The 27,998-nt window shown below is 42.7% G+C and overlaps 1 protein-coding gene across 1 annotated transcript; it reads right to left on the bottom strand.

Moving 5' to 3' along the window:
* LOC117046611 (putative threonine dehydratase) lies at nt 1-27,998 on the bottom strand. Its single transcript, XM_033148733.1, has 12 exons — nt 27,501-27,998; nt 24,708-24,734; nt 17,941-18,271; nt 17,373-17,489; nt 16,624-16,865; nt 13,960-14,125; nt 11,364-11,460; nt 11,037-11,112; nt 10,278-10,403; nt 7,487-7,654; nt 5,837-5,894; nt 1-465 (listed from the first exon to the last, which is right to left on the bottom strand). The coding sequence occupies exons 1-12, from the start codon at nt 27,632-27,634 to the stop codon at nt 367-369; spliced, it is 1,641 nt and encodes a 546-aa protein (XP_033004624.1). The 5' UTR covers nt 27,635-27,998; the 3' UTR covers nt 1-366.

Genomic DNA, 27,998 nt, shown 5'->3' with positions numbered 1-27,998 from the left:
TTGAAACTCTGCAGCTGCTATGAAGCACTTAAGTTAAAGACATAAGTTATTCATCTTCATGATACAGGATAGGTGTTTCATTCTGATTTGAGAGAATACGCAGAAGAGAAACCCTACTGTTATTTCCTAACTTTCTCATTTCGCAAGATTTAAACATACCAGTGGTGTCCCAATTGTATTTTTGATTGCAATGTCGTTTTAGACTGTAAACCCCTTAGGGTAGTAGGAACCTGTCGATCCCGGTTCTTTGTAAATCACCATGTACAGTGTGATGGCTCTATTGAAATAAGCAACAATAATGTCTTCAACTTTCCTGCAATTGAGACAAAGAAGATGATCGTGGAGCTTTTCAAATTGGCTGGCTCATCACCGCTCCATCCATGTCATCATTGGGTAGCAGTCTAGCAGGGCGTTCCTTAACTGGGCAGTGTGGATTTTGTCTCTGGTCTCTATAATGCAGGTGACCTGGAAAACAACAGCAACAAACATCATTTAAACCAGTGGGATTATTCCCAGGTTTCTTGTCCGCATAAAATTTGCCACTATAAAATGGTTGGACTTTGGTTCAGTCTGCCATGTGTGAAGCACCCACATACAAGTGATATCGCTCTAGGAAACCTTTTCCTCCCCAAATACCACATTCCACCATGAGCAGCATTCTAGGGGTCACACACCATTGCTGGGCAGTGCTGGAGGCAAACTGATGGAGGAACGGACGTGAATCTTTGTGCAGCTGGCTACATTTCAACCATGTAATAGTCAGGTGTCTGGGTGGGCATGTGTGCATACACACCCCTCCACTCAGGTGAGTGGGAGCCATCGCAGTTCCAGAGGACATTCTGTCCAGGCAAAAGGACAGGGCAGGGCTGGTGAGGAATGCTGCTTGAGGGAGGAGGCATGGCCCAGGGAGAGTCTGGAGAATTGGGTGGAAAGACTTGGGGGGCACATTTGGCCCCCAGGGCTGAGGCACCCTACCCCTGCCTTTGGGTATAACAACTGCTCCCCCAGAGTGCAACGTTCCTAGACAGAGAAGCGGGAAGATAACAGCTGTCTCCTGAAAGCATCGTGAGTTGCTGATTCTTCAGTAAATACCCAAAGACTCCATTAAAGCCTTGCTTCTAAGGCCCGCTTTTATTTTCCTCCAGTTCTCTTAGGAAACGTCAGATCAGGTTTATGCTCACTGTTATGAATAAAGTCTTGACAGCACAGACAAGCAGGAGCCATCACGTAGAAAGGAAGTTTATGTGTGATGTAGGCCTAAGACTCTATTCTTAAGGGCCAGTTCCCATGACCAGAAATTAGGTTTTTGTTTTTATCTGTGTGCCACTGTTGCCCACCGATTGAAGGCAAATGACGTGGCTGACGGATTCTCTTTCAGCAAAAATACCAGACAAGTCTGCAGTGACTGGTGTGATTGTTCTGTATTTTGCCCCACAGATGATCTTGGGATCATAGGTGATTGTTCAGTTCTGCGTCTGACTCCTGGCAAATGCTGCATCTCTAATGAGTGGTGTCAATGCTCAGGGTTATTAGGAAGACACACTTTCTGAGCTGGAAGTCATTCCTCTTCGGACACAAGGGCTCTGGTTCCTCATCTGTGACCAAAAAGCGCTTGGTGTGTGCTCGAATGTGCTCAGTGTCTTCTAATTAACACAATACTTTTTTTCTTGGCACACAGACTAGGGCTAAGTCTCGGTGAGCCCTGCCTTGTTTTACAGGAAACTTCACCCCTGCTTTAAGCCCTGCCATGTGCCTAGAGGGCAGGTTTCCTTGGGGTTAAAATGACCAACATATAGGAGGTGAAAGGACTTCACCTGTGTTAGAGGATATTTTTAAATTCAAAAGCCAGGCTGGCTGAATTTTTTCGTTGCTGGGGAAAAAAAGACATTTAAAAAATAGCTATCGCACACCTGCGCTGAGGAATGTCAGGCTAAACAAAGGGGTGCAGATTAAGAGAGTTGCAGAGCTGGCAAGCTCCCCTTATAAAAGCAATAAATGAGGGCTGGGAAACAACTCGCACGCAGCGCTTTGGAGCACCCCACCCAGCCATTTGGCAAGAAGCCATCGTCCACATGGATCACATGTGTTTGCTGTTGCCTAAAAAAGTCTCTATCTGGCATCTGCAATATTCTGACTGCGTGCAGCTTTCAAGGCATTCAAGACAACGATGTGACGCATTGATGTACGCAGCTCACACATACATTCAAATCATTCTGTTGAGAGCTCTGTGTTGCAGGGCAAGTGGGCGACTGTCCACTCAACTCCTCGCCTGCCTTCACCCATTTGTCCCATTTTTCTAGCTTGGGGAGACCTGACGGGAGGGAATGCTGGAGAAATCAGCAGGCAAGGAAGACTTAACTCTCCCACTCCCATCCCTAGTGACTCTCCCCACAAATGCTCCTACTACACTTAGCAAATGTTTGTTTGGGAAAGGTGTTTCACCCAGGCAATGCAAAACCCCACTTTTTGTTACTAAGCTAAAGGAAGCAAGTGGCAAAGGATGCCTGGGCAAGAATTGAGGCCTGAAAGAATGCACACACATACACCCCCACCCATGCAATGAAGCGGTACCCACATTCTGGCCCCAAGCAGTCAAATCACCTCTGCTGTTTTTAATAAGCCAAGAGGGGCAGGTGTCAAGAGGGCAAGTGGCTGGGCATATGGCTGCCAGCACCTTGTGTACACCAGGTGACTGCATAAGCTGAAACTGATCCCACCACACATCCTTGGCATTGGATACTTCATCTGGAATTGCGGAATCAAGGTCATTCCGAAGTTAGACTTTACCCTCCAAATGCGTCGCCAGTTGGCCACAGTGGGTCTCTGCATGCTTCAGAGGTTGCTTCCCTACTAGTTACTAGAGGACGCCGTGCAAGTTGCAAAATGAGCCTTCTTTGCAGCCCATATCGCCACATGGTAAGCATGATTATGTGCACTAGCCAGCATTCAGTTGGCTTCGGAGTGTGTTTTGCACCATTGGGGCTGTAGTCTGCTAGAGAGGACGCTTGGGAGTGATTGTGTCAACTGCCCGTTTCATCTTGCCATAGCAAAGCCAGCGTTTAGGCAGGATCGTCAGCATCTCCACTGGAAGATCCCCCAAGAGCATTCAGGAATGCTTCAGGTTCCACAAGTGTCCAAAGACAGGCCATCTGAACACCCACCAGATTTACAGGGGGAAAGCGCTGCTACCGTTCCAAAGTTAACTACATCATGGTCCAGTCATGACAAAGGAGTTCATTGCTGCCCCCATGCCTTCAATCTCCAGCCCTCATATTGATGTGTTGGAACAGTGACTACTTGAGAATCAGGATAGGAACCAAACGTATGGTGGTCAGCTCCCCCACTCCTACTACACCTTCCCCTGCTGCCGCCACTAAAACTGGGGCAACATCTTCATAACTCTCCACTGCCCACCCATCCACGCGCATCCTAGGACCATCATCTGAGATCGCTGTATACAGCTGGGAGATTGGACTACATTGTGACTACATTGTGTTCACATTCTTCCCATCATTACATGGGAAACAACATGGAGAATGGCTATGATGTAGCATCTGTAATTCATCCAGTTCTTTTATTTGATAAAGTATATCATATGTCCTTTGCCTATGAAGACATGCAAGCTGTACATGAGACCATCAAGAAAATTACAGCTGGAAAATTGATACAGTATTAGAGACTCACTTCTAAACAGGCATAACAGCTCAACTGAATTTACAAATTATCTTAACCCTTACCTGGTTTAGATTGAATGTATTTTGGCAGCGCTACAACACACTAGTTGGCAAGTGAGACGCAGTGCATGGTTCGGCTGGCTTGCAAAACATATAATAGGCTAAAAAACAACTGCCAGCCTCTTGCCTGTGAGCCCCCTGTAAACACTGGACATGTTATTGTGACCTCATAGAATTTCATGAACACTCAGGAGGGAAGTTGTCAAGGAAACAATGCTGACAAGATGCAGAAGTAAAAGTGCACTTCATTGGGGGGAAAACCTTCACAGAACATAGGGACAGGGGTAGCTGTGAGCTGTTGACATGAAGATGGAGTTATTGGGATGTGGAGTCAGAAGGAGAGAGAGAGCTTTTCAGCTGAATGCAAAGTAGTGTCCAGAGGCAGGGTGTCATAAGAAAGGGAGACTGAGGAGGGGCAGGGCTGTGGAGGGGGCAATAATCTGAGGACAGGCTAGGCCAGGGCATGGAGAAAGGGATATATCCCAGGAACCATGCATGGCTTGAAATGGGGGATTGGTGATCAGGGCTGTGTATATTCTGCAACTCTTGATGTCAAAGAGAAAACCAACTACCAGACTTTTAGGAGACATCTGAAAGCAGCCCTGTTTAGGGAAGCTTTTAATGTTTAATAGATTATTGTATTTTAACATTCTTTTGGAAGCCGCCCAGATGGGCGGGGTATAAATAAATTATTATTATTATTATTATTATTATTATTATTATTATTATTATTATTATTAAACATGGGATGTGGAATCAGATGCAGGATTCACAAAGAGTGTGACAGACATGTCAGGTGCCTCTAGCCAAAGATCTATCTGGTTCTGTTTCCAATCAATTTTGAAAGATTCCACACCTTCCTCACTATCACAGCTCCTTACTATGTGCAGATATTTTCTCTGTCCTCCTGAAAAGAGTGACCGTCTGGAGGTGCCCAGAACAAACCATTTTTCTAGAGTGGTGTGCACAAAATCTTGTTAAACTGTATTGTAAGGATTTTTATTTCAACTATTCATATACATTGAATTGTCCCATTTAACGTATGCCCCCCGCCCCTTTTCCAACAAAATTATACATTTTAAAATGAAGCATGTGGCAGCTGGGAGGCAAAAGTCTGTTTTTCTTGAAACCGGGTACTTTACTGTAAAGATAATCTGTTCTCTAGCAAGCTGAGTGAATTTCCAATGTATGTTTTAATGTATTCTATGTATCTCTGCTGGCTATGAAAGTTCCAAAAATCTGGAATCAATTGGGAGCTTCAGCTATAAATAGTCTCGTATTGTGTTTTACCAGCGAAACATAATTGGAGCACTGGGGATCATTAAAATTGTCCAGAGCTGGCCAAAGTAGCCGAATAAATGCTATATGTAAAAGAAAGCAAAACCATCCTTCACTAAGCAACCACGTGAGCCAGGAAATGCTCAGCTCTCCATGAGTGAATGTGTAATGTTCAAGCAAAAGTTGGCTAACGAGTTCAGATTTAGCAAGGCTTGGAGCCAGTATAAACCACCAAGCACTGTTGATACTCAATCGCCATTCATTTAAATGACTACATTGGATTCGCAGTTCTTGGTGGATGGAACCGTTCACTCGTGAAACGTTGCACTTTATGCAGCTATCATGTTTGTTGTGGCCGTATCCGCGTTCCACAGAAATTGTAGAAAGTGAGTTAAAGGGACACACGTTACTAAAAACTTAGGGATTCGCTCCAGGAAGTCCTACTTGGTTAATGCTCCCTGACACATGCATTCATAGAGCTGTCCCTTTGTCAAAATCCATCTAAGCCCATGGTCATCATCTTGTGACAGGGAATTCCATGAGGTAATGATGTACAATGAAAAATGTACAAACCAATTTCACTGGATCTCCAGTTCTAGTGTTATCTAACCCACTCCTAAGGGTTAGATTAGCTGTTCACTTAAAAGGATCTCAAATATCAGGGGTTAGGGAAGAACTCTACTGAAGACCCTGGGAAGCTACTGCCTATCAAAACAGGTGACATTTGGGTTAGATTGACCAGTGGTCTGACTGTATGTGGCAGTTTCATACACAGTCACAACTAAGTCTGTGCAGGATTGCCATAATGAAAGGCTTTTCCTTACCTCGCTGGTGAACAGATCAGACGCCACGTACATGTGTTCTTGTTTTATGTCCAATACTCTAGAACAAAGAGATTGTATGTGAGATCACAGCAGATCTAGTCATAGTTGTATGCTCTTTGTGCGGAAAGTACAGTGGTGCCCCGCTAGACCAGTGTTTTTCAACCTTTTTTGGGCAAAGGCACACTTGTTTCATGAAAAAAATCACGAGGCACACCACCATTAGAAAATGTTAAAAAATTTAACTCTGTGCCTATATTGACTATATATAAAGTAATTCTCTTGAATTTTTCAATTTTTCCCACGGCACACCAGGAACAGTGGTTGAAAAACACTGCGCTAGACAAAAATAATTCGTTCTGTGAAAATTTTCGTCTAGCGGGTTTTTCGTCTAGCGAAGCGGCAATGACAGCCGCGCTTTCGCTAGACGAAAAAAAAGACGAAAAATTTTCGTCTTGCGAGGCAGCCCCATAGACTTTTTCGTCTTGCGGGGCAGCCTTCCGCTAGACGAATGCCTTCGTCTAGTGAGTTTTTCGTCTTGCGAGGCATTCGTCTAGCGGGGCACCACTGTAATTTTCCTTTTTTTAGCATCTGCCAATTAGCAGAAAGGAGGGCAAAAGTCAGGGAAAGCACCAGAGTCTTAAGAGTCACAGGTCGTTTTCCTAATTTTGTCTCCCATCTCTCTCAGGGAGGGCCATGCTGACTCTCTCTGCCTGTACTCGTGAAAACCTGAACCAGCAGCACCCTTGCAGCATTGCATAGAGAGATACCATAAACTTTGATTCTTCCAGCTTGTGCTGGAATGGTTACCTGCCAAGGTCTTCAGCTTGAATGCACAGATACTTTCCAGCCAAGCAGCTGGGGGTGGGGGGGCTGTGTGTGTGTGTGGAGAGAGAGAGAAATCATTGCTGGAAGGGAAGGATATGGCTGACAGGCTGAAGCTCTTCACTGCTCCTGATCTCTCTCATTTTTCACTTGTTAGTGTACTTCTTCATTCATTTGCATTATATACTTCAGGGATTACACCTGCTGCCTTTGAGTGCACTTGGTTTATATTCTAGTGGTATCTAGAAAGAGTTTGAAGAAGAAGAGAAGAGTTTGGATTTGATATCCCGCTTTTCACTACCCGAAGGAGTCTCAAAGCGGCTAACATTATCCTTTCCCTTCCTCTCCCACAACAAACACTCTGTGAGGTGAGTGGGGCTGAGAGACTTCAGAGAAGTGTGACTAGCCCAAGGTCACCCAGCAGCTGCATGTGGAGGAGCGGAGACGCGAACCCGGTTCCCCAGATCACGAGTCTGCCGCTCTTAACCAGGGTTTGCAAGCCTGAGGCCCACTCACCCTAGGGACAAAAAAACACCTGGAAAAGTTCCAAGAATCTCAAAAGAGACGCCTGAGTCCAGATGCAATTCAGATGTAACACCAAATCATGGTTGGGTGTTACATGAATGAGCAATGAAGAGATTTGGAATTGTGTATTCCTACCTCCTCTGTTCTTTCAGTGAAATATAGCTCAAAAGCAAACAATAAACCCATTCTTGTATCTTTCAATGTGACTTTCCCCCCCAAATATGAAACATAAAATGAATGTCAGCAGTCCAATTAGTTGTTTTATTGAGTACTGTTCTCTTTCTGGTTATCATTCTAGGCTACCTTGTTTCCTCCCGAGCCAAGATCGCCAGTAGCTTTGAAATATCGCCTGGACAGTCAGAGATCAGAATGGAGAATTTGCAGACCCTGTTGTCCAGTGTAAGGGCACGATCTATACACTGCCTCATCAGTGAGAGCTCCAGGTTACCACTACACACTGCAACAGCCACTCTGAAAAAACAAGTAAGATCACCAGAAATTCCTTACTATACAAAAGAAGTTCCTTCATCATGTTTTATATCAGCATGATAACATGTGCTAAAATGTACAGTATGTTATTGCTTTCCCCCATCCGTTACAGCTGCCTTTTGCATAGATCACAAAGCAAATGATATTCGTTTAATATCTGTCAATTCAAGCCAAGTCTCTGAAATGAATCCCAGGGTGGATCTCTGTAAATGAAGGAAAAGGGCTTTATAGGTAGGACAGACTCAGTTCTAAATGGTTCCTAGCAAGATCTGCAGGAAAATATAAATAGGCTGCAATCTAGGATACAGTTGGGACTGGGCAACCTCACCATCTCTTATATGTGCAAAGGATTGTGAGATATAGTCTATTGTTTATACTGTATGGCATTTTTTAGAACGGACATCCATGAACAAAATCAACCAAGAGTGCTATCATATCAGCCATTTACACCCCAGGAAAACTGTTTTGGACGGCAGGCTTGGATCTTCCCCAGTAGAGCATCTGTTCATGTTCAGAATTAGGCCGGCTCACAAGTAGCTTGCATATTGCGCTTTGTGGAGTAAACTTATTGCAGTCCAGCAACTGGCAGGATCAAACTGTCACAAGCCGATGAGGGGAGAAGAAGAGATCACTTGTCTCTCCTTCCAGAAAGGAACTTGGTGGTGGGAAGGCACTAAGAAAGGGCAGTGAGGTGGCAGAGTTACAGGGGTATGCTACTCCTGGAATAGAAAGTTAAGAATTGCTACCTGCTAGCTATCAATATTGTTAGCTATCAATATTGCTAACACTGCATTATCCTGGCTCGTAAAACAAAGATGGGCTCCTGAGAGAATACTAACGTCATTCAAAAGATTGAATCTTGGCGACTTCCGGCTGCGGACGCCATTATGGGTGGTCGTGGGATGCTTCGGCTGCGAAGCACCCAGTTCATTCCGGGGGTTAGGAGCCCTGCAGCCGCATAGCGGGGCTCCGGTTGGGGAGCGGGAAGAGCGTCCCGCTCCCTGGGCTCCCCGGCTGTGCCCGTTGTGGCTCCGAACCCTTCCCCCGCACCCCCTGTAAAGGGGGAGTGGGGGTGAAGGGACGACGGAGCCGGGCTATAGGGGACATGCCCCAACCGGGATGGAATTGCGGCGGCTAAGCCTGTGATGAGCGTCTAAGTTCTACCTGTCATTAAGGAGCTGATAAGAACCCAGAGGCTGTGAGTAATTGATTGACTCTTTGTTTTCCTGGAATGCTCTGGGGGAAAGAAGAAAGGCAGCCCGCCTCCCTCCCTTCGGCTGGTGAAAGAAATTAACTCTTTAAGTGACTGCTGCCACAACAATCAATAGAAAGTATTTGAAATTTGAAAACTGAGTCTGTTGAGATCTCCCTTCGGGGGTTAACCGGGGGGAAAATATCTCCGCTTGAAGTCTTGGTCTTTATACTCCTGCTTCGGAGAAATGGCGGCGACTTGGTGTGTCGTAGGAAAAATTTGAAACAAAGGAAGGAAGAGACAGGAACTGAAATCTGACACTCACCCTCTCTCTTAAAATGCTGGACTTCGCGCTCACACTGGCATCGAACTCATATCTAAAGGATGAGGAAAAGCTCACTATTTTGCAGATGGAACTGCTCAATCGGAAACTACAAATCTTGAGTGGAATTATGCATAAAAAAGATCTACTTTCCACAGAGGAGGCTTTTCAAAAGTTCTACACAATGGAATCATGCCTTGGCAAAGAGCTGGGAGGGGCGTTTGAAAGATGGTCTGAGATGGCTGGGCAAATCCGGGAAAAGCAACTGGAAATGGGAAAACTTACAATATCCAGACCCCGAGGTGGCAGCTCGGGGGTAAGGGACATGGAATCAGAATTTTTACAAGAAGAAGAAGCAAAAGAAACGGAGGAGCCCAGAATGCAGATGAGAAACGCCCTGAGGCTCGATGCGGGGTTTGCTGTGGATGCAGCCTGGATCTGTGGACACTTGGAGGAAGACAATGGGAGATTTGGCGCTGGAGAAAGACAGGAAAAGACAATGGACAGAGGGGGAGTGGGTTGAAGAATTAAATGTATAATCTAAATGGTCTGCCATGGTATCCGAAGTCGGAGTGTGAAGTCTGTTAATGATAAGTTTATTTTAAATAAGTAAGGAGATATTGTATTTCAAGTTAAAAGCAGCATGATAAAGGACAGAAGAAATAAGTTTAGCTATAAGAATATTTGGTTACGATTTAAGGTATAATGCAAAGATTGAGATAAGTATGTTTTCTTTTTTTTTTAAGTAAAGTTAAATTCTTTACAGAGAAACGTTGTTAAGGAAATAGTATATTGAATTAAAACCGAAGGTGAAAAGGCGGGGGAAGTCAAGCGTCAAGATTCAGAACTAGAATTTTTTTTTTTTTGTAAGGTTACAAATAAGAAGAAGAATCCTGACTTTATGTGTATTTGTATTTGTTTTTGTATTTGTAGGTGTGGGGTTGGGTTTGTGTTATATTATGAAAATGTTAATAAATTCTGTTTAAAAAAAAAAAAAAAGATTGAATCTTGGACGCGCAATGTGGGAGGCTAAACAACCCTCTTTGCATCTAAGAAACACAGTTCTCTTTTCCTTCCTCAAATTTCCGTACCTTTTACCCTTTAACTCTGGCAACTTCCCAGTGACCAGAGCTGCAAGGCCAATGGATCCTTCTGCATCGACCGTGGCTCGTTCGTATTCCAGCAACCTCAGCATGGCAATCAGAATGTCCTCTTCTCTGAAGAGTGAGAGGAACAGGGTCAAACAGAGGGCTGCTTATGCACACACCACTTGATTTCTCATATTTCTTCCCCCCCAAAGCATTTCACTGGGTATGACAGCAAGTGGCAGCACAACAAGGCAACTAGTCACTCTGTGTGTGTGTGTGTGTGTGTGTTTATGTCAAAAAGCATATCCATCAATTTTATGTTGCACAAATGCTGTTTTACCTTACCCATCCTGGTCCCCATTTGTCCATGCTACCACTTAATTCTGTTGGCTGTGGCAACACATATGACTGTCATTGATGTCACCAAATGACTGTAAACCCAAATACTGTGGCGCCCTGAATGTCAAAAAAGGCCACAACGCCACTGCCTCTGCTGCAAAAGGTGACTGCAGGAGCCAACCTCACTGAGGGATTGCGGGCCCCTTTCTTATTACATAGTGACTTATGATGCCTTTCCAAGCCAAATGAATCTTTCACTCTTCATATCATATTAAGTACATTTTGTGTTCAGGGTTATTCTTTTTTATGGTTGTTGTTGGGTTTGTTTTAAGTTAAATGCCTCTTGGAATCACTTGGAAGTGCTCTAGGAATTGACCATACCAGACAATAGTTGTCTTTGGTTTACTTATTTGCTGTACTCACCTCACTGTTACAACCTTATCAACAAATTTCCCAGTCAGCTGCAACGAGTTGGTGCCAAAACAAGGTCCACTCACATCTGTAGGTTGAAGCAACACATTTTTAAAAAGCAAGGGGCAGGTAGTAAATTATTTTTCCTGCTAATTGTAAGTGAAACATTAAGAAAAAATAAACTTGGCCATTTTTCAGCTTATAACACAGCAAAGAGCATCTGAACAGCTACCTTACCTACACAGGTAACAGCAGAAAAACAAAACAGGATAACTTAGTGTCTTCTTTTCAATAGAATGGGAACATATGTAAAATAGAAAAGATGCCAAAATCTCTTACCTCTGTAAAACTGATGGTTACTGCGGGTCTGATCTTCTACCGGGTGACCAATCTTTAACGATTGCTGCAACACAGGGAAACTCTCCGATTCTACACCCTGAGAAAGACAAGCCCAATTTAAATGGTGGTTTAGCATTTCAGTTTAGTTTTCAAACATGCATCCTAACATTCCATGTCGCAGTCAACTGCTCTCAACCATGTTCTGCTGTGCCAAAGAGGTACAGTCTTGAGTTACTCTGGCAGTGTGTTATGGCCAGGCAAAGTGACACAGAAATTCAAATCCTTGTACAAGACCTAGTTTTCACAAAGGCAGCAAACTTATGACTGTCTTTTGCCACTTCAGATTGCCGGTGGAAGATCCAGATGATTGAATACAACTTCATGCAGAACAATTCCATGCATACAGAGAACAAATGTATCAGAGAGAAAATTAGGCAAGAACCCATATCCTCAGCTTCCAGTTTTTTAGATGAAGAGGAATAGTTGCATGGGAAAGAGGATTCAGTCATGTGAACTCCCAAGTTCAAAGTAGTACAATACAGTCACCTTTATCACCTCAATGAGAAGTATACCAGAATAACCCATGAGACCTGACCTAACCTGTTAGGTGGTCATGGGCAACAATGTTCATCCTTGCCTCTTTCATGTCATCCAAATATAAGAATCCTGAGATAAGCAATGTGATCAACTTATATGATGTGTCTTATCTTTGGACTGTACCATTTCGGCCTGCAGGTGGGGACATGGAAAGTCTGGGGTTTTTTTTTTCCATATAAAAAGCTCTCCAAGATAAAAAATTTTAGCAGGGCACAAACTGCCTCTGAAGATCTAAAGCTCCATTTAGATGGCATGACACAATTTTCATTGATGGTCCTGTCCTCTATGACAGTAGCAGTTCAGATAGGGTTGCCATGCCGACCACACAGACCTTGTTTTTCATCTGCAACTAGGCAACCCAGTAGCCAGTGTGAATTATACAGAGAGGCAGGGCTACAGACATCTCTCTTCTCATTTGTAAGAGGACTGATACAACTCTTACCCTGACAAACTGCACCCAAGCCATACTCTCACCAAACCATTGTGAAATCGAATCTTTGTACCTGTGCAAATCTAGGCTATGATCCATCAAAGGTAAGCACTTTCACGTTCCATTGATCTAGCTATGATTTGGAGCTTTAGTTCAGTTTTAATCTTGCAAGCTGCTGTGAGATCTCGTTTAATGGGGTAATAAATTACGAAACCTACTAAAAAGGATTGACAGCTGAAGTTGATGGAATATGCCGCATTGGCAACTAGTAAAATTAGAAATCAAGGTGAGGCAGAATTTAAGGAGGACTGGAAAATATTTGTAGATTATTTTAAAAAAATATTGCGAACATGTTAAAAGCGCAAGTAGCTTCGGAATAAGAACTGCAGTAACATTTAAATTTGAAAATATTGCGGAGAAGATAAAGTATAGAATAACAATAATATGCAGCATTATTTGGAAAATTAAGGAAACCATAGAGGGGTGGGGGAGTTCAAAGTCACTGGAAAATGTAGGTTCTTTTGAACTATATAATTTTTTTTTTAAATTACAAAACCAAATAATAATGGAAAAGATTTATGTAGGAGCCAGGTCTCTACAATTGAAATCAACACGGCCTAAAGCTTTTTCACTAGATGGTGCACTTTGTTTTAAGTGGGTTGGCTTAGCCCAGGGGTCAGCAACCTTTTTCAGCCATGACCATATTTTGAAAAAAATAAATGAACAAATTCCTATGCCCCACAAATAACCCAGAGATGCATTTTAAATAAAAGGACACACTCTACTCATGCAAAAACACGCTGATTCCGGGTCCGTCCACAGGCCGGATTGAGAAGGCGATTGGGCTGCATCTGGCCCCTGGGCCTTAGGTTGCCTACCCCTGGCTTAGCCCTTACAGGTAGCAGGCTAAGTTCTGATTGTAGTTTCCATCAGCTGGTTTCTTAAAACACACAAGAGAGAGAGAGAGAGAGAGAGAGAGAGAGAGAAACCTCTTTCACCTCGAACCACCTTGGTAGGCATTCTGCACATTTCACTTGTGGGACCAGAAATCACAAGCATAAATTGGATGCGTATCCAACTGAGTCCTGGAACTGAATCCCAGACTGATAAAAATGTGACACACACACACACACACACACACACACACTAGTAATAATCATCATATTAATGGTAATAATTGTGTGTGTCTTGGAATGCGTTTTGAACTCTCATTCCTGTCTCTCCTCAGTACATTGTTTTCAGTGAGATACACATTTGCCCCATGCTCCACCCTCCACACTTACTGACACAATGCATCATGCATAAATACCTTTTCTGAAACATGGCTAAAGGTAGATCGGCTCATGTGATTTGAAGAGCAAAAGCTGAAGCTGTCAGTGCCATTTGCCAGGAACCTCCTTGGGTGTGCTTTTCTACTTAACTCTTCTATCAAAGCCCAATGTCTTTCTGTTTAGTTATTGTTAGTTTCAACAAGCTGTGTTTAACACTACCAGAGTCTGAACCAAAATACAGCCAAGTACAGCTTTCAAAATGCATGCGTGCAGGAGCTAAATCTATGCAGATGCTTACAATCACAGAAATATGTGGGTTCAGGTGTTTCAGTGCAGCAGCTGAGCCTGCTAGCAGTCCACAGTGGGCCCCTGCCGGGAATATCACTGCATCCAGTTTTGGCACCTGTTCGTAGATCTCCAGTCCCATGGTCCCCAGCCCTGATAGATAGACAGAACTGTCTTCTCTGCAAAAGCAAGCAGAGGGAAAATAATTTGCTCATCAGCAGTGAACAATACCTTGATTATTTGCTGTGATAAAATAGCTAGGGTTAACCTTCATGAGCATGTTGCTAAAGCAGTTGCAGATTCTGTTAGAATGCAAAAAAAAATACCTCTCATTGCTTATATATTTAGTTGGTATGTATAATTTATGGTTTCTGTTCATAGAATCATAGAATTGTAGAGTTGGAAGGGACCCCAAGGATCATCTAGTCCAACCCCCGCAATGTAGGAATCTCAGCTATATCATACATTACTGATGGCCATCGAACCTCTACTTAAAATTCTCTAAGGAAAGAGAGTCTGCCACCTTCTTTGCTTTAATTTTTGAATATTTTGTTCATGAATGAATAAGCTGTACAAGGATATAAGGCACTGAGCACACTGAAAAATTATCTTTCCCCAAAATACAGCAAATGGTTTGGTGACACCTTGAAGACTAATTTTTTAGGAACGCAAATTCTAAAGTGAGGGTGCCGCACCCAAGTGCAGCTGGATCTCTTGAGGTATTCCACAGTGCGAAGTTTCCTCCCTTCCCCCCATTTCTAGATCTAGAGTAACTCAGATAGGACTAAGGACTGGATGGGATTTGGGAGGTTCACACAGGCTTCTGAGTCTCTGAAATCTCTTGATGAGGCTTCCAGACATACCCAGATCAGGAGATGAAAGAAACAGGCCTCTGCACCATCATTCAGGGAAAGAGAGTGTCCTACGTTTTTTAGACGTTTAGTAAATTTAAGATAATTTAACAAAGCATGTGCCATCGTTAATGGTGAAGGCAAATGAATTTCTTTTTAACAGCAGCCATAGCAGATTATATGGTCTTGGTGTGGGTTTAATCATTGAGACTCGAGAAGATACCGGTACCTGCCTGCTCTAACTTGGTGGTACAACCCAGCTGCTTCATAGCCCCATTTTAGGGTTATTCTCCACCACTCCACCTCCTTTTTTTTGCTTACTGCCTTAAATGCATGGATGGGTGTTATTGCATCAGACAGACTGACTTCATTTCATGTGACAAAAGTCACAGACACACTCTTAAAACTAACATGTGTATCACTTGCTGCAAATGACTTGGAACTAGCGGAAATGATCATTTCCAGCTAGGAGGCAGACAAGACTACATTAACAGAAGGGTTACAGAGGGCACATCTGTACTCTGAACTGGCATTTGTTCTTTACAAGTGTAGCTGTCATGTTCCCCCGCCCCCCAAAAAAGGATCTGGGTTATTCTGCTATTGCTCTCCTTTCTCTTGTGCTTTCTGCTCTCATTCAAAATGCAAGAAATGGCATCAGATCTCTTTCTTAATCTGCTATAAGGGCAAAGTCAGTTTAGCATTCTGGACAGCAAGGAATTTACAGAAAACTACAGCTTTTCAGTTTAGCTGTTTGCATTTGAATAAGTCTTTCCATGACCCAAAGCCAACATCTGATACCTTAACTTCTAACTTGGAGGACCTCCCTGAAGGCTACAAAGAAGTTTTAAAGGTAAAGGGACCCCTGACCATTAGGTCCAGTCGCGGACGACTCTCAGGTTGCGGCGCTCATCTCGCTTTACTGGCCGAGGGAGCCGGCGTACAGCTTCCACATCATGTGGCCAGCATGACTAAGCCACTTCTGGCGAACCAGAGCAGTGCACGGAAACACCATTTACCTTCCTGCCGGAGCGGTTGGTACCTATTTATCTACTTGCACTTTGACATCCGTTTGAACTGCTAGGTTGGCCGGAGCAGGACCGAGCAACGGGAGCTCACCCCGTTGCAGGGATTCGAACCACCAACCTTCTGATCGGCAAGCCCAAGGCTCTGTGGTTTGCATCCCACAAAGAAGTTTTAAGGCAGCCCAAATCCTAACTAAAACACTCCTTCAGTTAGCAAGCAAGTTATGAGTAAACAGGAGGAAGCAAAGTTTAAAGTGGGGGCAGCAATATCAGATCAGGAAGAAGTGGGGAGAGCTAATTATAAGAGTTACTTTTATTTGATTTGTTAACCTGCAGGATGACAAATTAATGGAAATGTTGTACCAAATAGCATTTGGAAGCTGTTTGTTCCATTGGCCTCATCAGTGGATACAGCAAGCAGAGATCCAGAATACTTATTGCTTGACGCTTGCGGCTAGCAAGAAGGAAAATATTCCAGTTCCATGGTATCTCAACAGTTATTGTGATGCTGCGGCCAATACATGTGTTATATTTTCCGCTCAGAGAATTACAGAAACAAATGGACTTTTCTACTTTCAGCCAAGGAAATAATATGCAACACTGGAAATGTTCCATTATTGATATTCCTACCTATCTGCAGTGTTCTTGTAGTGGTGATGATGATGCACAAAATGTAGCCCATCTTTTCCCCATCACTACATATGGTAAGGCTCAAGTTGTGTTTCCGACAATATCTTTATAGTGATGTTGCTATAAAAGGTCATCCTGAGTGTTGTGGTTATTATCTGTTAAATATCCACTTACTCTTCAAGATACAAGTAGCTGTTTTCTTGTGCCAGCCTCTTGGCGTGTATCTGAGCATCTCTCGCTGTACAGCCATAGGAAATGACCATGGCACCGTATTCGCGGCACATTTTAACTCTGGCTGGCAAGGTGCTGGTGGACATGATGACAAACACCGGGATTTGGTGCTCTGAGGCATGATATGCTACTGCCATGGAGAAGTTAGTGTCCGAGGCAACGATCACACCTTTCCTTTGCTGATCCTGCAGAACACAAACCATGAAATCATAGGACACTGGTTAGCAATTAGTTTTATGGGGAGGTCACTTTGAAGAGCAATTGGAAAGTGGTGGGCCAGAGAGTGTGCACTTGCCCACTTTTTGGTTATGCCTACTGCTGGCACGTTGCTGACAAAGGTCCATATAGTTAAAGCCATGGTTTTCCCAGTAGTAATGTATGTTACCTGTGTGTCCCTGAAAAGCCTATGGGATCTGGCATCAGACTAGAACATGGCAGTGGGGCTTACACATTGCAAACCATGGTTCACATCCCCGTTTAACTATGAATCTTATTTTGGAAGACCTTGGGAAAGTCCCTCTTAGCTTGGCTGATTTTGTCCAAAGGTGACAAATACAGAGGTGGTGGGTTTTTTAAGGGATGGGGAGAGAAGCGTTCTCTTTCCGGCCAACTTACCTCACAGGGTTGTTTATAAATTGAGTGAAGAGCCACTTCACTCTGATGCTCATATTTTGCTCCACTGGTTTTCCTACCTGTTGCAAAGACATCAGAAGGTAAAGCACACCCCGCTCCTTCACCGATCCTGTGTACTGTAGGAACTCTTTCTTGAGATATATGTCCATTCCATACTGCTTTGAAAGTCTAGAATACTGAAAACAATGGGACATTCTGGAGTTAATTTGATTTCTGCCCCTTTACAAACCACAAAAAGTCTGTGGGTTGTTTTTTTTTTATTAAAGTGAATTTGTTGTGCTAGGGTAAAAGACTGCATTCATTCACTTTAATTATGCAAACCTAAGGTTCCAGTATGCGCTCGAATTCCTCCTGCAAAATACTGACAGTCTGGAGGCCCCCAGACTGAGGAGAGGCCCATGTGAGATAATGAGAAACTGCTAACAGATGCCCAACCTATATAAGCAAAGATAAAGGAAGGCACTTTGTTTGGGCTAAGTTGCCTTCATCTTTGCCCTGTGCGCAGAAGTTTAAAGCAACGCCACAATCCGTATGCTATACTAAAGCCAGTGGGGCACCGATAAAGTAAATAACTTATAGGATGCATTGCATTTTAACTAGTGTTGTGAAACAAGTCACTTATCATACCGTACAGGGTGTTTTCTGGACTCCACACTGAATTTTGAATGCTGCTGCACTGATATCTTCAAATCGAATAAACTTGTTGCAGGCTGGCAGGCTACTTCTTTCTGGACGAACAACTGGATCTCTTAGCAATTCCTCGTTATGGCTGATTATCTTCATTTCCCATGTCTTCACTCCCCCATTTAGGTAGTCTTCTTCACCAAAGTCTTTCAGTCTCTCAGGATTGATGGAGGGTGGCTGCTGCCCAATGAGACCATTTCTTACCGGTCCCTCCTTACAGCATCGAAGTTCACACTGCGCAGGGACATCCAATTTTCTCACTAGACATTCATCTCTATGGAGAAAAGGGAAAGAGAAACAGCTGCCTTATGAAACAAGCAGAGTTAGAAACTACACCTGAGGTTTGAAAGGGACACATTTCAGATGCCTATACTTGCATTCTACAATGGCAGTGTAAAAACTGGAACAGGGTGGAAAAACCCTTTACACAGGAAAAAGCAGAGGAATGTGGTAGAGACAAATAAGAACAATATTTTTTCAAACAAAAACTATTCCAATATATTTTTTCATTTACTCCTTCACATTCCGATACCGGCTAGGTGAAAAACAGAATTCTGGGGAAAGTGCCAGGAATGTCAAACTGACCAAATCTGCCAGTCCAATGGGATTCCTTGGGAATGAACCAAGAAACAACAACAAAATGTCCACAGAAAAGACATCCAGATACCCCTTTTGGTTACAAAGATATGTGTTACAGAAGCTTGAGAGCAACATTTTAGAACTGAAAACACTGCAACAGTAAACTTTTATTTAACCCCCTTCACACCCAGGACCCACCTGGAGCAGAATGGAATTGCCCAGGACATCTCAAAATGCCAACTTCTGAGCTAACCAAATTAGCCACTTAATGACTTGATGAAATTGATGCAGTAAGCCACAAAACATCCACTGAAATCAAGTGGAGAGATTGCCATTCCAAGAAATATATTGTATGGTGGAAAAATAGTTGGAAACGCCAGATCCTGAGCTAGGCAAACCAACCAAATTCATCAGTCATATCAAGCCAAATGCAAATCAAACACAAAAATGTCCACATAAAACACACTACCATTTTGGGCACAGTAGGAAGTGTTGGCAACAGTTGAGAAAAATATTTTAGAACTCAAATAATCCTTTTTATTAGCTCCTTCATGCCCTAAACCTGCTTGGAAGAGCCCAGAAGGCAAGCTTTCAAAATAGCAGCAGCAGCAACAACAACAACAACAACAAAAATAAAAATTGTACCCCGCCCATCTGACTGGGTGGCTCTCATCAAACCAACCAGCTAGTTCAACGAACTAAAATAGTGACTAGATTTGATTGATGCAGTAAGCCACAAAATATCCACAGAAGCCGCACCCTGATACCCATTCCAAGCATTAAATGGTATCCCAGAAAAATGACCTCAGGCATCAACTTCCAAGCTATCCAAACCAATCAAATCCACAGGTCAAACATGACTATATGGGATTGGTTGAATAAGCAGCAAAAAATCCAGAGCAGCCACGTTCTGATACTCAGTCCAGGCAATAAACAATATTCCAGAAAAATAGCTCAGAAAGACAACTTTTAACTCATCCAATAGGACCCAATAGGAATGGTGTATTAAGCCTCAAAATGCCCATATAAGCCATGTTCTGGTGCCCATTCTGAGCACAATGGGATGTGAGACTGTTGAGAATAATATTTTAGAACTGAAAGATTCCAAACAGTGTACTTTTAATTAATCCATTCACGCCCAGATCCCATCCATTTCAGAACAGGATGACCATGAACTGCTTGGAACACCAGCTTCCAAGCTAAGCAAACCTACCAGAAAGGTTGAAGCAGAAAACCACAAAACATCAATTAAAACCACACTCCAATACCTGTTCAAGGCACTAAATGGTATTCTAGGGAAATGGCCTGGAATTTTTATAGTCACAAAATATCCACGAAACCACATTCTGGTATCTGTTTCAGAGCATAAATGGTGTTGTAGAACAGCAGTCCAGAAGCCAATTTCTGAGCTGTTCAAACCAGCCAAATTCACCAGGTATAATGAGACAGACCGATGTAGTAAATCACAAAGCTTCCTCAGAAATCACATTCTGTGGCTCATTCAAGAGAAAGAGTGTGTGTTGGTTCCTTAAGAGTGCTAAGTTCCTTGTTGGAACTTGGAGAGCTAACCAACCATTGAAAATTTAGGGGTTTTGTACTAATTTTAGCCAATGCATTCTAATGAAGACGGTCGGGGGGCTAATTCCAATAATTCCAATATTTATATTCTATTATTTCTTCCCATAGCTTCCTGCCTATTTCCTATTTTGTTTATTCTGCTTTATTGAAAGGTGAAATATTATAATCCTACTGAGCAATCGCTACACTGGTCATCCTTGTTTGCATCCTACCTTAAAAGTTATCACCCCATTTTGTCTGTGTAGCAACCATTCCTTAACAGGAGATGTTGATTAGATTTCACTGGTAACTAGATTACATGGGCTGATCTTTATACAAGGTATTAGGAGCTCAATATGTCTCCTCGATGCCTTCCAGGACATGTTTGAGATCAGTCTGGGACCAGGGTCAAGAAAGTTCATAATGAGGATCTCCTGTCATATGAAGTTATGCCAACCTTTTTACTCATGCCATGATCCACAGTAATAAATCATAGAAAAAGATCAGATTGACACACACCTATTCACAGCCAGAAATGGTAACCAAGTCTCTGTCTTCCCAGTGTTCAAGCTCAGTTTACTAGCCCTCATCTGGCCCACCACTGCACCCAGACAATGTTCCAGGTCATATACGACCTCCCCTGAGTCAGATGTTATGGAGAAGTATAGTTGTGTGATGACACTGTGAATTGAATAAGCCACAAAAACGTCCTCAGAAACCACATTTGGATAACCAATTCAGGGCACTCAACGGCATTCTGGAAACACAGCCAGGTGCGCCAACTTCTATGCTAGCCGAACTAACACAATTTACCAGTCACATGAAAGCAAATGATGCCTTAAGTCACATAACTTCTGCAGAGACCACATTTGGATTAATGGTGTCCCAGAAAAAATAGCCCACTTCTGAGCTATCCAAATAAACCCAGGTCAAAAGTCACACTGAGCCAGATGGGGGTAATACAGTAAGCCACAAAACATCCTAGTGACTGATAACATCCAAATCAACTGACCTGGACCCTGCAATCATCAACTGAGGCCCCTCTTCAAGTGCCTTCTTCACCAGAGGTCTGAAGGGCAGCAACACGAGAACAGGCCTTTTCTTTGGTGGCTCCTTGCTTGTGGAATGCTCTCCCCAGGGAGGCTCGCCTGGTGCCTTTGTTACATATGTTTAAGTGGCCGGCAGAAAGATTTCTCTTCTCTCAGGCCTTTGGCTAATTAAACCATATGTGACCTTTTAAACTCTGGGAAGGTATTGTTTGTGTTTGTTGTTATGGTATGTTTTATATCTATAGCTCTAGCTATAAATTTTACACATCACTTGGGAAGACAGGCGAACTAATATTTGTACTGGAAGAAGCGAAGATCACCAGTGTTGAAGCAATGATTCTTCAACATAAACTTGGATTGGTCATGTTGTGTGGATGCCTGATGATCGTCTTCCAAAGCAACTACTCTATTCTGAACTTAAAAATGGAAAACATAATGCTGGTGGTCAGCAAAGGAGGTTTAAAGACTGTCTCAAGGCAAATCTAAAAAAATGTAGTATAAACCCTGACAACTGGGAAACATTGGCCTGCGAGCGCTCCAGTTGGAGAAAGCCTTTACCAAAGGTGTCATGGGCTTTGAAGACACTCGAACTCAGGATGCAAGGGAGAAATGTGCCAAGAGGAAGCCATGCTTGGCAAATCCACACCATGATCAACTCTTGCCCAGAAACCAATGTCCACACTGTGGAAGGACGCGTGGATCCAGAATTGGCCTCCACAGTCACTTACGGACTCCTTGTTAAAACCGTGTTTATGGAAGACAATTCTACTCGGCTACGAGTGATTGCCGAAGAAGGAGAGGGAGAAGGTATAGAAATCTGCCCTGTGATCGTCTGATGAAAGGTATTATAGAAATTTAATTAAGTGATGACGATGTTCTGGACCATTTCCCCAGAATACATTTTATTGCCAAGAATGGGAACTGGAACATGGTTTCTGTGGACATTCTGTGTCTTACTATATAAGCTGATCTAGCTGTGTGTAACTGGGGAATTTAGTTGGTTTTGCTAGAAGTTGGTGTTCTGGGCCATTTTTCTAGAGCATTTTTTGTGACCTGTAACCAGCATGTGAATATGGTTTCTGTGAAGTTTGTGGCTTACTACATGAAGCCAATTTAGTCATGTTTAACTGGTGAATCTGGTTGCTTTGACTAGCTTGGAAGGTGTTCTGAATAATCATTTATAGCTCAGAATGGATGTTAGAATGTAGTTTCTGTGGACTTTTTTTTTTTCTTACTCCATGAATCCAACCTAGTAATCTGCACATGGTGAATTCGTTGTTTTGGGTAGCTCAGAAGTTGACACTCCCAGCAGTCTATTGTCTGGAAACTGTATCCAATAGTTGTCTCTGTGTACATGTTGTGGCTTCCTCCATCAATCCCATCTAGTCACTATTTTCTTGGTTTGGCTAGCTTAAAAGTTGCACTTGTGGGCCATTCCAAGACCCACATGACCCATGACATCCAGGGACAGGTTACAATAATTTAAACTATAGTATTGCAACAGTCTAAAACAAACCACAGATGCAAGAATAGGGTGAGTCCCAAAAACACATCTCAGGCGTCAAAGGCCAGGGTAAAATACAATATTGGAATGGCTTGTGTTCTACAATATTTGTCTCAAGCGGCTCTAATACATCACACTCTTTTTGGCTCATTTATAATAAAGAGCCTATTCCTGCGGGTTCCGTCTTTTACACTGTCCCTATACTACAAATGTCACAGGACATACATGCAGTGAATCAGTTTGATTGCAAGATGACAAACAACCATGCATGCTCATGATCAAATGAATGGCTGTGTTCTGGGGGTGGAGTAGCAATGGTGATGTCAACCATCGTCACAAGCTGCAAGTTAAATGCAAATTTTACAAGCAGTAGCAAGAGATGCCCCGTTCATTTTAATTATGAGTTGTAGATCAGCTTGCCAGTTTGTGGATTAGCTTCCTCTGCATCAGATGCTCCAGGAACCTCATATCCTGACTTGTGTGTTTTGCTTGGCCGTTGTATCTTGAAAGCCTTGCTACTTCTCCTCCTGTGCAAGTTAGTGCCAGAAGGGTGCGACATGCATTTAAGTTGGAGTAAGCAGAAGGTGCACCCCACCCTGCATACAGACACACCACAGTTGCTTCTCCCCAGCCTCTGTTCCAAACCCATATTTGAGATGTGGTGGGAGGGTGTCGCCTGCAGAAAATGGGTGGTAGGGAAAGGTTGAGCGTTCTCGTCACACTTACCACTCCTCTGCAAATCATGCAGGAAAGTAGTTCCAAATTTCAATTGTATTTTTAAAATCAACACTGAAAGGAAATATGAAATACAGCGAGTCCAATAAAAAATCAGCCATGATGCTTCTGGCGAGCCTTATCTGAGTCTTCTAACTAGTGCTGTCAGCTCTGGAGAAGGCCTTGAGTGGGTGCCACTCTAGTCACATTTCCACAAACATGATGGATTCCAGAAGGATAGCCATGTTAGTCTAATGTAGTAAAATTCAGTTACAGGTAGGTAGCCGTGTTGGTCTGCCATAGTCAAAACAACATTAAAAAAATAATTCCTTCCAGTAGCACCTTAGAGACCAACTAAGTTTGTTCTTGGTATGAGCTTTCTTGTGCATGCACACTTCTTCAGATACCTGATACCTGAACAAGTGTGCATGCACACGAAAGCTCATACCAAGAACAAACTTAGTTGGTCTCTAAGGTGCTACTGGAAGGAATTTTTTATTTTATTTTGTAGTAAAATTCAGTGTTATATCACACAAATACATATACACAGCACACATGGCTACATTAATAAACTAATGTATAATCCAGTGGGACCAAACAGCAAGGAAACTCAAGAGATAGCAGTAAATGTGTCATATAGTTCTTACGCAGAATACAAAGTAGAATATTGGGCCGTGGATGTTTTTTTTTTTAATATGCTGGGATTTCAAAATGATTTGTTCTAAGTGGGATGTGGAATGGTCTCTTGTATATGACTCTGCCTGGTGGATCTCAAGGTTCTAGTAAAAAAAACCAAAGTAGATCCCACAAGCCTGCCCACTCCTGCTCTAGACAAAGCTCTGCCTAGAGCAATGTCACAGGGTGAAATCACCCTGTTTTGCTTTTTCAGAAGGCCCAGACAAAAGCAATTTAAGAGTCCACTGAGGACCTTGTCACTCTGAGGTTATTGCTAAAGGCCTTGTTTGTAGATGCATAATTCCGGTGAAAGGTTTTAGATGAACAGACTGAAAGTATTTTGGATAGTCAACTTTATTAATCAGTAATTGAGTTTATGTATAATCCCAGTACACTAAAACAAAATCCTATGCGTTTAATTCAGAAGTAAGTCTCACTGTTTCCAGTGCCTGGGACTATGTTTGAGGGGATTTTTTTGTTTGTTAAATATGCATGCAGATTTTAAATATTTGCACAAGAAACTCAAACAGATATATTTAATAGAACCGTGAGAGTTGGAGACATGCCTGTATTTTTTTCCATTTCAGTTTTAGTGGGATTAGTAAAACATGCAATGTGATTTAAAAACCTACTTTTTTGCAAATAGCTTCTTTGCAAAGCTGAGGAAGAAAACACAGAAAAGCCACATGGGTACAAAGGGCAATAAAGGAGTGAAAGAAATCAATACATGAGCAGCCAGCCCTCTTGCTCCTGTCAGAACGGGAGAGATGCTAAAGTCCTATAACGAGTCTGTCAGAAACCATGTTTGCTTCCACATCAGAGCCCCCTTTAGTACTGCTGAGGGGCATTGCTTTTTAATAATTAGCTGAAAGTTAAATTAAAATGAGGATTTCATATAAGCATTTAATATAGCACTATCATATCCAGCAAGATCCTCAAAAGTACTGCACTTACAAGAGGTTATTTGAGGGGCAATTAACAGGCTATTCATTAGCAATCTACCCACTGTCTCGCAGGCTGAGGAGTAAACCCTACACAAATCCAGAGTGAAGTCCCTAAGATGGTTGGATGGTGTCTTGTACGCCGCCTCCTGGCTACTCCTGCAGCCAAGCTGGTGCCAAATGCATTGCTCTGCTTTCCTTTGGACTACATCAGCAGGGCTGAGAGAGGGTCTTGTAGACTGGGTAGCCCATGACCCCAATACACACTGCCCAGGGTTGCGCCCTGGAAAGGTCATTCTGGTACTGCTAACGCAGCAAAAACAATACAGGAGGCAGCTGTTACGAATTACCGGTCTCTGCAGCCACAGCACGTGCTGTGATTCTCCAGTGGTTTTACTTCACCTCCGGAGGCGCACTCCATTGTCTCTCGAGACAAAGACTGATGACAATGCTAGTAATCTCTGAGCTCCGACCAATAAGATATAAAGCAAGATTCTAGTTATATATATACACTCAGTCAGGTTCTATTTTGGACTTGTTTCCTACCATTTTTATTTTCCTTTTTAATAGGAGAAAGTGATATTTTGCACTTACACACGAGAAGGGATGGGGAGGCCAGCAATCCTCTTGGAGCAGGCCTGATATTGAGGTTTCCCCCCATTTTTTGTGAGCCTTTTTGTGTGTACATGAAAAGAACAATTAACAGGCACTTTGTTATTCATCACTAGAACTATTGGCTTTAAATAACACAGCTCCCCATTGCAAATCTAGAGTATTTTAGTGCTTCCTCTCCAAACTGAGGGATTAGCGATCAATTTCCCATTGAATAACCTCTCCCCAATGTCGGTTTCTGTTCCTGAGAATTGTCCAATGTTAGTTCCTGTGTGTCAGTGCGGATGTTTAATTACCGATTCATCATCATCATCATGGTTATTATTATTAGGCGAGAAAGAGGAAACATGGTAGAAGTGCATAAAATTATACATTGTGTAGAGAACGTGGACAGAGAAAAGCTTTTCCTTTTCATAGTACTAGAACTCAGGATCATCCAATGAAGATTCAGGACACACACACACCTCAAAGTCGTCTTCCCACAGTGCATACTTAAAACTGAAATTTGCACCCACAGGAGACAGTGATGGCCACCAATTTGGATGGCTTTAAAAGAAGATTAGACAAATTTATAGAGGGTGAAGTTATCAGTGGCCACTAGCCACGATGACTGTGATCCACATTCATTAAGGCAATATGCTTTTGAATACCAGTTGCTGGAAGCGGCAGGAGGGGAGAGTGCTGTTGTATTCGGGTCCTACTTGTAAGCTTCCCACAGGCATATGGTTGGCCTCTGTGAGAACAGGATGCTGGACTAAATGGGCCATTGGCCTGATCCAGCCAGATCCAGCTGGCTCTTCTCATGCTCTTATTTTAAATACTGAAATGACGCTATATTTTATTTCAACAGACTTTTGTCATCCCTGCTGCTTTTCAGCTAATTTTGCTCTTTTATATTTTATTGATCTTAAAATAATGTCCGTCGTTTTACTCTTGTAATTATCACACTGTACAGTCTTAATGAATGTGAGGTGCCCTGAGTGATACGCTAGCAAAATAGTAGGGTATCAATATAATACTACTAAATAATAATAGGCAGATCCTAAAAACTATAAATGTCAGTTGAAGTTACCAGGGGGACCTTAGCTGGATGCAATTTACTTGTGAATAGACATTACAGAAGGAAGGATTTTGGCAATGGGTATGGGCATTGCTGGATAATTTGGTACTGTATTAAATGCTATGTGCATCCGGTTTTACTTCTTCCAGCTAATGCCCCAGCAGTGCTAAATGGTTCTAGTGTGGAAGCATCCATTATATAATGGCACTTTGAATGGCTTACACGAGAGCATCTTCAGTTGCACTACTTCCAGCTCCATGCACATTACAAGGAAAGTTGGGATTTGATCTTTCAAATGTTTATGCATTGTCCTAACTTTTTGTTGGCTCGGGCCTTTGGACCTGAAGTCTGGGAGACAAATAAATGTCTTGAACATTCCACAAGGCTTCTTAAGCTTAACTGAAGAGTGTGGGCACTGCTGTAATACAATTAGCTTTAAGCAGATCCATAAATTCCCGTCAAAATATACTTCTGATGTGATCATGACAACAGCTAAAGGAATTCATATAAAACTGAATACAACCCACGAGACAAGTACCGTTTACTGATATTTCTGTTGGGCTCTTGAAGCTCATTTCCGGCAGAACCTTTACAACAAGAGGTCAAAAGATCCAGAGATGTAAAGCAAATCCACAAGAACTAATTTGTAGGCACAATAAAAACACATCTAATTTCTGATGGTGCCTTGAATTCTAGCAATTTATTCAAGAGTTAATGGTTTTTCCCCACTGTCTGAAAATAAACACATAGACTGCAGTTACTTGGGAATGAGGAGCAGATAAAGTAGAAGAACATATTATCGTCACCATTACCTATAAAGCATGGCAATGAAATAAACAAAGAAGTGAAGCAATACTCCAACTACTGCACCATAAGGAGGCAGGAAGGATCCAGAGGAGACGACGGCCAGTGGCTTGGCCCCAGACACAAACCTAGGACTTTCCATAATTCCTAAGGGGGAGAAATCAACACTCTAGGTCTACGTCACATGGCAACATTCTCCAACCTTTGCCAGAAAGGGTCATATTCTTCTTCTTCTCTGAAGCGTTCCCTGGGAGTTCGGTTCTTAAAAACCTTGGAGTAGAGAAATTGTGCAGCAAAATTCATAGCAATGCCTTGGTTGTTATTGAAAGGTAGGAGTCCCAGCCAATGAGCAAAACTTGCCTTTCCAAATACTGTCAGGAAGGGCAGCAAAGCAGTCTGCCTGGCGAACAGGCTGCTGAAAGACGTCCTCCCACTCAAGATGGGACAAAGAAACGACTTTGAGGATTGGCTGCTACTATTTAAAGAGATTATTTCACAGGCCAACC

This window comes from Lacerta agilis, chromosome 5 (assembly GCF_009819535.1).
Source record: "Lacerta agilis isolate rLacAgi1 chromosome 5, rLacAgi1.pri, whole genome shotgun sequence".
Classification (NCBI taxonomy): Eukaryota; Metazoa; Chordata; class Lepidosauria; order Squamata; family Lacertidae; genus Lacerta; species Lacerta agilis.
Note: the sequence above shows the minus strand (reverse complement) of the source record. Positions and strands in the feature narration are given on the sequence as shown.

What these genes read in the sequence shown, in the direction of transcription:
- LOC117046611 (XM_033148733.1), bottom strand. Translation starts at nt 27,634, where the DNA reads ATGGAAAGTCCTAGGTTTGTGTCTGGGGCCAAGCCACTGGCCGTCGTC. An exon ending in AAGAAGCTATTTGCAAAAAA is followed by an intron (nt 18,272 to 24,707) that starts GTAGGTTTTTAA and finishes TTTTCTCCATAG; the next exon opens with AGATGAATGTCTAGTGAGAA. An exon ending in TTCTGATGTCTTTGCAACAG is followed by an intron (nt 16,866 to 17,372) that starts GTAGGAAAACCA and finishes TGTGTTCTGCAG; the next exon opens with GATCAGCAAAGGAAAGGTGT.